This window comes from Micromys minutus, assembly GCF_963924665.1.
Source record: "Micromys minutus genome assembly, chromosome: 33".
Taxonomy (NCBI): Eukaryota; Metazoa; Chordata; class Mammalia; order Rodentia; family Muridae; genus Micromys; species Micromys minutus.
Genome location: NC_137968.1, coordinates 12,944,005 through 12,953,719, shown reverse-complemented (window position 1 = coordinate 12,953,719; position 9,715 = coordinate 12,944,005). Strand labels below are relative to the sequence as shown.

Sequence of the window (9,715 nt, the reverse complement as noted above, 5' to 3'; positions counted from 1 at the left end):
TTAGGTTTGTCTAGAGTGGCCTTTGAACTCTTGAGCTCAAGTGATCTACTTGCCTCAGACCCCTGAATAGCTGGGAATACAAGCATGTCTCATAATTGTAGCTGGCATCTGGTTTTGTAAATAAAATATAGTTGGAAGAAAGCCATATTCACTCATTTACATATTATCTTCTTTTTTTGATTCCAGAACAAGACTAAGCAAGAGGTCCAAAGGACACTAGGGGCTCAAAAGGACTTAAATATTTATCTAACCCTTTCCAGAAAAGTTTGTCACACTTTTGGAAATAACAACTACTTTTAAAAAACTTATAATTGAGTATACTTGGACACAATCCCCAAATTGAAAGCTGATTATATAACATTTTGGAAGGCATAAGTGACCTCTTTTTTTCATCACACATAACTGTCAATTTTTCAAGCTATTGACTAATAATCTTTTACTATGTGTTCATTCAGAAGCACTCCAAATGCCAGGTAATGTCACCACACAGGATCTCATGAATGTCATAGAACCTTGCACTCTGTGTTGGTTGGAACATGAAGTAACCTGTAACTAGTAATAGATCATTAAGGATCCACTGAAACTTTAACCCATTCTATCATCAGAACTGTTAAACAACAAACTTTCCTGTGCTCCAGTTTTCTTACTGAAGTATAATACTTCACATCACTCACGTAAATAACCGAATTTCAGCAAAATTGTACCCCTACTCAGTTTTATAGTATCTTTGAAAATAAAACATTAGACTTAGGATAGATAATTTTCATGATGACCACTGGAAAATTATTTCTCCTTTTGCCTTTAAACTATGACAACTAGGTCACCATATTTGAAGAACAGGTTTAAATTTTCAAATTGCCCCATAACAAAAATGATCATAGTTTGAGCAAAAGAAGACATTTGGAGTTTCAAATGGAGATTGAAGGGTACTTGCCTGACCTTCTGTCTTTTATTCTTTTTGATTCTTTGATTCATATAAAACCTAACCTCCTATATCCTTAAAAACATAGGCTGAAGAGATCATGCTGTGGTTAAATGCATTTGTTGTTTTTTCCTAAGATGCAACACTCACAACAACCTTTGAATCTAGTTTGAGTTACAGATACCCTCTTCTGACCTCTATGGACACCAAGCGTACAATGGTGCACATGAAAGCAGATAAATTTTTTTAAAAATAGTTTTATAATTCTTAAAAATGAAAGCAGAGGTCTCCAAATACTAAAATCATCTGGTGACTCACAGAAAGAGTTTTAAGAGATATTGAGCAGACTGTCATAAGGAAGCTTGACCTGTTTTATGAAGGGGTTTTGCATACATCGACTGATTTCAGGCGCTGATTAAATCGAATATTAAGACAAAATGAGATTAAGATTCTAGTTATTTCTTGTGTCATATAAGCAAATGAACTGGATATTTTAAAGCAAATGAAAGCTGGACAGTGAATTTCATAAACTTAAATTTATTAGATACTGTTTCTTGAAACAATGTAAGAGAAGCTAGGCTACTTTTTATGAATAGACATATTAAATAAAATACACACATAAAGATTTTATTGTATTTAAAATAGGGAAACAAAGGGTAACAGTCTGAAAGAAATGCCGGTTCTTTCTGTTCAGATGTAATTTAACCATCCTTTTTAACATAGCTTTCATTTGACTGAAAGGAACATTTGCTTTGGTTCGTTTCTTAGTTGTAAGTATAGAAGTTATCTTAATTATGCTTAATTTATCATCAGTTTGTCTTTGGTAGCACAGGATTGCCTTGTTTTTGTTCTTATACTTTCATAGAACTACATATTACTATATTTGAACACTTTTATTAGCAAGATCCACATCATTACCTGATTACTATAATGCTTTTTTTAAAAACCCAAATCTTTCTAATCCAGTAATTCCTTTTTACTTTAATTTAATGAGTATAATAATACTAGAAAATTTCAGACCTGGAATATCAAGAATAACTCCATGACATTTTAACTCCATTTTCTTTCTACTTTCTGGTTCTATGTTTCTAAATACAAGAGTAGGCTTGGAGGTTTTATGACTATTAAGTATAATGAACTAAAACTAAGGTATTTTTACCCCTAATTTTTTCTTTTCTTCCTTATTTATTAAATATCATATTATAAAATATGTTTTGAAAAATACCTTAAAATATATATTCTAAATGGAAGATGCATTTCTTGATTGAAATAGAGAAATTTTTGAGAAAACTTTTATATTACATTTATAATAAATATAATACATACATATTATATATGTAGCAAGAAATAGGCAATATTCTTCTAACTTTTAATAAAATAACAATGTATCATATAAGAAAGACTAAGGCTAGCAAGTGACCTTCCTGGAAGTAGTCTATCATTTTTGCATGGTTTTTGATAGTTCATCTCTCAGGGGTCAGTTCCCAAGAGACTTCGTCTCAGCATTGCTTCATGCCACAAATATGATTTTTCTGTCACTATAATACCCTAAGAATTCCTAGGCATTAACAGGACTTATCGAAAATAACATTTTTAAAGATGAACTTTCATGAACTAATGCTGTTCATATGAACTAATAATTTTATAATATTAATGCTTTGATTCAAATAATCTTATAAAGAATTTTTGATGAGTTGATTTTAGTTTTGCTAGAAATAAGTGAAGTGTTAGAATCTAGAATAATATGTGCCCATTCTTTATAAATAATAAGTAAAGACTTCATAATAAGGATTACCATGAACTCCAACAATTACTCTAAAAAGAGAAATAGGCTTGGGGCAAATTTGTGAATAAAAAAAAAACATTCATTATAGTTTAGATCCAAGGATGAAGCCACATCTGTGAAATATAATAAACTAAGGCCATGTCAAAACTGTTGGTTTGAACTTATGATGAGCTTACAAAATTAAATCATGCTTTCACCCTTTGAACTTGTTTTTGACATCCTTCTGAAAACTTTCATTCTATGGAACATTTTATATGTGAAGTAATTCTTTATTATACAGAGATTTTTGTCTGAAAGCTATAAAAAACTGAAAGCAAACAAAGAAAGATGGTGTAGATATTTCTGTTTCACCTGGTGGATGTGTCATCAGTGTGAGTGAATTCTCACACTTCTTTTTTTCTGATTCCAAAAGAGTTAATGAGCCTCTTCCATTGGCCAACAAGGAACTCTTGGGTGACTCATCAGAATAAGGAGTAATAGCAATAACTCCTTTACTTAATTTTTCTGTGGTAAACAGGATATGTTAATCTCCATAAATCAGCACTTACTTAAACACAAGTAATAAGAAAGTTACAGAATAAAAGACTAATACATTTTAAAGTATAAACCATTAGGTTCCCAGAGCTTATTTAAGCACAGAATAGTAAGAGTTAAGTTTCCAGAGCTTATTAATCTTCACACAAAACAGTAAGAAAGTTACATTTCCAGGAGTTAATAAAACAGAGAGAGTTAAAAAGAAGACAAATTAGCATTTAATAATGCAAAAATTGTAAGAGTATAAGGCTAGGGATCATTCAGCCTTTAGCCTTTGTCCAACTCTGTGTTCCACATCAGCTCAATTCCCTAAAGGCCAGAACAGGCTGGGTCATCTATCTAGCCAAGCACAGCTTTGAACTCTGAAATCATAGAAGCTGCCCTTAAATTTCTGATCCTGTTATCCCCACCACACAAGTCCAATTGTCACCTTTCCTTTTCCTTTATTTGAGAGTCCTTACACATGATCACAGAGTAAGTTTAATCTAAGAAATAAATATTTATAGTAATATCAAATATATCAGCTAAATTAAGATTTTAATAGAAGTAGGAGTGTTAAAGGAAAATATTTGTGACTACCTTGACAGTATTTCCACAAATAAGATTTGCAGGACCTCTGAGCAAGATGACTTGGCTCTGAATGTGTGGCTGTAAACATAGCATGTATAACTATATAGTACATCGCATAATTAAAGTAATACATTCAGAAGGAGACTCTGAAAATACTGATCATTGAAAACCCAGTTATATTTTACAGTAAGCATTATTTCTTTAGTAATCAGTTACTGCTCTTGACCAGTGTCCATAAAAAACTAAAAGGTGATTTTTATAAGATCCATTAACCAAACAAAATGTATTTCAGACAGTATCTTAGCTTGTTGTTTGTTCCTTTGTTGATGTTTTACTGAAGACAGATAAACTCTTGCTGATAAATAAAATGCAAAGTTATTTGTATGACTGGAAACAAGTTATACCCTGATCATTTCAAGAAATCTATCTACACTGACCTCTATATAATACCAGATACCTAAAATATAGTATGTATTTGTACTGATATAAAAGCATTATAAGAAATGGAGACAACTGTTACTTATTAGTATTCATCAACACTGCTAGCTTGAATTTTAGATAACTTCTTCCTCATTTTCTCTCTCTCTTACTTTCATGGAAATTTAAATTGTAAATAAGCTGTAAAGGACTGAGGAGTGCATAAGTCAGAGTGCAGAGAGCAGAAAGGCCCTTCCTACAGCAGAAGTCATCACTTCTATGCAAAGAATGCTTAGGTTAATGTGGTTAGAACAGAATCTGTTATGTATCTTGAAATTTTCAAAGGGCTACATTTGTATATAATGGTAACGAACATCTGCCTCTTTAAAAATAAAATCGCATTTATGCCCAGGTTGCCAGCAAAGAAATTTAATATCATAACCTGAGTGGGTGGTGCATGCTTATTCCAGCTCTTAGGAGCAGAGGACAGGCAGATATCTGTGATTTTCTGACCAGCAGATAACGTCAAGTGCTATAAATAAATGAATTCATTCTTCAGTAAATTCATTAGCTGAATAAAATCCAAGCTTTAGTTAACATGTGCAACATGTTTAAATTTGTAGGAATACATTTAAATTGAAACTTTAAATTTGAAGAAATCTCCCAGTTTTTGAAGAATCTTCAGAGAATAACTGGTGGACCCACTCTCTCAAAAAACTCAATTTCAAAATTTACAATATCAAAAAAAAGCTAAGAAAAGACTCTAGTCTGTGCACACAACCTCTTAGTAGCCAAACTGCCATTTGAAGATGAAAAGAAAGAATCATCCTCAAGTCCTATATGAGAAAATGATAGAGATTTAGGGCAATATAAAAAATTAGACAATTTAGGTTGAGTGAAAACATAGACAACCGAAATATAAGAAATGCGCATCCCCAGAAAACATATAAGAATTGGAGATAATCTTAACTGTGTAGATAGACAAGTATTGTAAGCAAGGGTACAGTGAAACGACCAACCTCACTCCTTTATGGGCTGATAGGTTTACTGGAGACCAGACTACCAAGGCTTTCTCTTGAGGGGCCTGGGTAGAGAATGGTAGAAAAGCAAGCCTATTTTACATCACACTAAGGTGGCCTCTTTAAGAGGATGCAGGCTTTTCTTATATTTGATCTATTTCCCTGTATCTGTACCGATGCCATTCATTTTTTGTTTGTTTGTTTGTTTTGTTTCACTATTGCTCTCTAAGACAGCTTGAGGTGAGGAATGTTGAGTCCCACAGAAGTTCTTTTATTTTTGACAACAGTGTTGCTCTCCTGGGTTTTTTGTTATTTCACATGAATTTGCAAATTGCTCTTTCTAACTCTAAAAAGTATTGAGTTGAAATTGTGATGGAATTATATTGAATCTGTGCATTGCTTTCAGTGATGGGATGACCATTTTTACTACATTAATCCCGCCAATCCACAAGCATGGGAAATCTTCACTCCTTCTGAAATCTTTGATTTCCTTTTATAGAGACTTGAAGTTCATGTCATGTAGATCTTTTACTTGCTTGGAAAGTAAAATTCATACCAAGGAATTTTATATTATTTGTGGCTATTGTGAAGGGTGTCACTTCCCTAATTTCTTTCTCAATCTGTTTCTCTTTTGAGTAGAAAGAAGCTACTGATTTGCTTGAGTTTATTTTATATCCAGTAACGTTTCTAAAGTTGTTTATCAGTGTAAGATTTCTCCAGTGGAATTTTTGGGGTCACTTAAGTATACTAAGAAATTATCTGCAAATAGTGATAGTTTGACTTCTTTCTTCCCAAGTTGTATCCTTTTCAATTCCTTTTGTTGTCTAATTTCTCTGGCCAAGACTTTGAATAATATGTTGAATAGGTTGAGAGAGAGTGGACAGCATTGTCTAGACTGTGAGTTTAGTGGGATTGTTTTAAGTTTCTCTCCATTAAGTTTGATATTGGCTACTGGTATATTGTATAATGCTTTTACTTTGTTTAAGTATGAGACATAAATTCCTGATCATTCCAAGCCTTTTACAATGAAGGGTTGTTGAATTTTGTCACAGTCTTTTTTGACATCTAAGACGATAATCATGAGGAGTTTTTTTTTTTTTTTATAGTGGATTATGTCTATAGATTTTTATATATTGAAACTTCCCTGCATCCTGGGATAAAGTCTACCTGATTATGATGATGATAATTTTGATGTGTTCATGGATTTAATTTATAAGAATTTTATTGAGTATTTTTGCATTGATATTCACAAATGGTCTGAAGTTCTCCTTCTTTGTTGGTTCTTTGTGGCTCAGGTATAAACATAATAGTGGATCCATAATACAAATTATGTTCTGCTCCTTATGTTTCTATTGTGTGGAATTTTTTTGAAGAATATTGGAGTTACATCTTCTTTGAAGGTCTGATAGAATTATTCACTAAACTCATCTGATCCTGGGATGTTTTTGTTTTGTTTTGTTTTTGTTGGGAGACTTGATGACTGCTTCTATTTCTTTGGGAGTTACAGGAATATTTAGATGGTTTATCTGATCCTGATTTAACTTTGGTACCTGGTATCTATCGAGAAAACTGTCCATTTCTTTCAGATTTTCCAGTTTTATTGAGGTGAGTTTTGTGACCAATTATAGGGTCAATTTTGAAGAAGGTACTGTGAGGTGATGAGAAGAAGGTGTATTTTTTGTGTGAGGCTGAAATGTTCTATAAATGTCTGTTAAATTCATTTAGTTCATAAATTATGCTAGTTTCACTGTGTCTCTGTTCAGTTTCTGTGCCCATGATCTGCCCATTGTTGAGAGTGGAGAGTTGAAGCTTCCCATCATTATTTTGTGTGATGCTATTTCTTTGTTAAAGTTTCTTTTATGAATGTGGGTGCCCTTGCATTTGAAGAATAGATGTGCAGAATTTAGAGTTCATCTTGGTAGATTTTTTCCTCTGATGACTATGAAGTTTCCTTCCTTATCTTTTTTGATAACTTTTTGTTGAAAGTCGCTTTTATTTGATATTTGAATGGCTACTTCACCTGGTTTACTGGGACCATTTGCTTGGAAATTTTATCTCTAGCCTTTTACTCTGAAGTAATGTCTGTCCTTGTCACTAAGGTGTGTTTATTCTATGCCATAAAATGCTGGGTCCTGTTTGCATATCCAGCCTGTCTGTCTATGTCTTAATATTGCAGAATTATTTCTATTGATGTTAAGACATATTAAGGAAAAGTGATTGTTGCTTCCTGTTATTTTTGTTGTTAGAGGTAGAATTATATTTGTGTGGATATCTTCTTATGGCTTTGTTGAAAGATTACTTTTTTGCTTTTTCTAAGGTGTAGTTTCCCTCCTTGTGTTGGAGTTCTCCATCTATTATCCTTTGTAGCACTTGATTTGTGGAAAGATATGATGTAAATTTGTTTTTGTAAATCTTTGTTTCTCAATCTATGGTATTTGAGAGTTTTCTGGGCATAGGAGCTTGGGCTGGCATTTGTATTCTCTTAGGGTATGTATGATATCTGCCTAGGATCTTCTTGCTTTTAGATTCTCTGGTGTGAATTCTCTTGTAATTCTGATATCTCTTTGTTTATAGGTTACTTGAATTGAAGGATGTTTTAATCTTAAATTATGTCATAAAAATATTGAACCCTTAGCAAAAAAAGTTACTCCGTAGTTTATGTATGTATGTATGTATATCTTTAGAAACTAAAATATTAATGTTCTACTTATTTGAACTTAAGAATGATTCATGGGTAGTCTTCCTTTCTTGTTTGTGAAACACATTTATATCCTTATTCTTCAGCAATATCCCTGAGGAATGAGAATAGTTGCTGCTCTTTGTAGATATAGGTACATAGATGCATGCATGCATACATACATACATACTACTTTATGACTGTCTATTTAACCTCACATATTTTAATTATAAATATATTTTGCAGATTTATGATGGAAAAGATAAAACAACACACCTCCTGGGGGCTTTTACGGGTGCATCTATGCGAGGACTGACACTAAGCAGCACGTCAAACCAGCTCTGGCTAGAGTTTAATTCTGACTCTGAAGGGACAGATGAAGGCTTTCAACTTGTCTACACAAGTAAGTACTTTTAAGAAATAGAATTTGTTGACTAATATTTTTATTCCTAGTTCATGGTTCTAGAGTTCACAATTCCTGTGGTTCTGTATTTCTATATGAAGCTAAGCAATAGTCTTATTATGAAAGTTTTCATTTCAATTCTCTATTGATATCTTCATTATCTGGATTTATATCATGTATAGCTTACATAGCTTCTTTTTCAGCTGGTATTTTTCACTTCAAATTCAGTGTTTATTCGTTTATGCTCAGTACCCCCAAAACACCCAAACACATTTTAGGACATGCTCTAAACTCCTGAGCATCAATTGAACTTTTGAACTTCAAGATACATTTTAAACATTTCCCTACTGATGCTTACCCTATCTCTCTCTGCCAGAGATACCAAATACTTTAATTCCTTAAAAATATGTAACTATTGTAAGATTTATCCAATTGCTTCATCTTTAAACTTTTCTGCAAATAAATTATGCATAGAAGTCCAGGAGGACAATTCTCCTCAACATGTCATTGTATATTTTAGCTGAAAATTACATCTTTTTACTTCTACATGGAAAATTAAGATGTAGGCTGAATACTGATTTAATAAGACATTTGATACCTGGATAAGTTTCAAACAAGGTATATATTAAATGTAAAAATATAGAGTTTAGTAGTGAGGCAGCAGAGATGGATCAGCAGTGTAAGAGGATGTGGATTGGATTCCCAACACCCATTCTAGTTAACAACCATCTGTAACTGCTGTTCCGGGAGAACTCATGCCTGCCTCTGATTTCAGAAGCACTGCAACACAGCATCATGTGCACATAACAATAATGATAATGATACAGATAAATATCAGTACGGATAAAATGAAAGTAAATAAATCCATTAAAATGTCTAGGAGCATTAATCAATTTGTGAATTAAAGAAGATGTGCTTAAAGACTTTAAATATATAAGAAAAGACTTTAAATATATATTACCTTGCTTGGGGACTTAAATCTTTATATCTAGTTGAAAGCCAGCCTCACACTCCAAAGTTTGGTGTGTTTTCATTATAATTATTCAAAGGTGTTTCTAAAATGTAAAGCATATAGAATCCTAGTATTCGTGCTGAGATAATCAAAATAGTAGAAGGTCCTTTCACTAGCAAGGCTCCAATGAGGCTTTGTAAACAAGGTCTTAGTAAAGATAAATATCATAGATTTATAGAAAGAAATGATATAAGATAGTTCTAGAAAGGAAATAGAAATAAAAAATTATATGCATAGTAGAGCAAAATTTTAAGATGACTCAAGACAGACAACAAACTCCAGGTTATTCTAACATAGCAATTTCATCACACTATTATTTTTACTCTCAAAGAAATCACTATCGATGCTTTTATTAGAAGTAGTAATTTATGTATT

The 9,715-nt window shown here is 32.4% G+C and overlaps 1 protein-coding gene across 3 annotated transcripts in view; it reads left to right on the top strand.

Annotated features, from left to right (window-relative positions):
* CSMD3 (CUB and Sushi multiple domains 3) overlaps nucleotides 1–9,715 on the top strand; it is a gene marked incomplete at both ends in the record, with an annotated part of 1,162,760 nt that overhangs the window by 850,281 nt on the left and 302,764 nt on the right. For all 3 annotated transcript variants that reach the window (XM_080909303.1, XM_080909302.1, XM_080909301.1), the window contains one exon: nucleotides 8,172–8,328. In XM_080909303.1, the coding sequence (XP_080765429.1) occupies nucleotides 8,172–8,328 (157 nt within the window). The remainder of the gene's footprint in view (nucleotides 1–8,171; nucleotides 8,329–9,715) is intronic.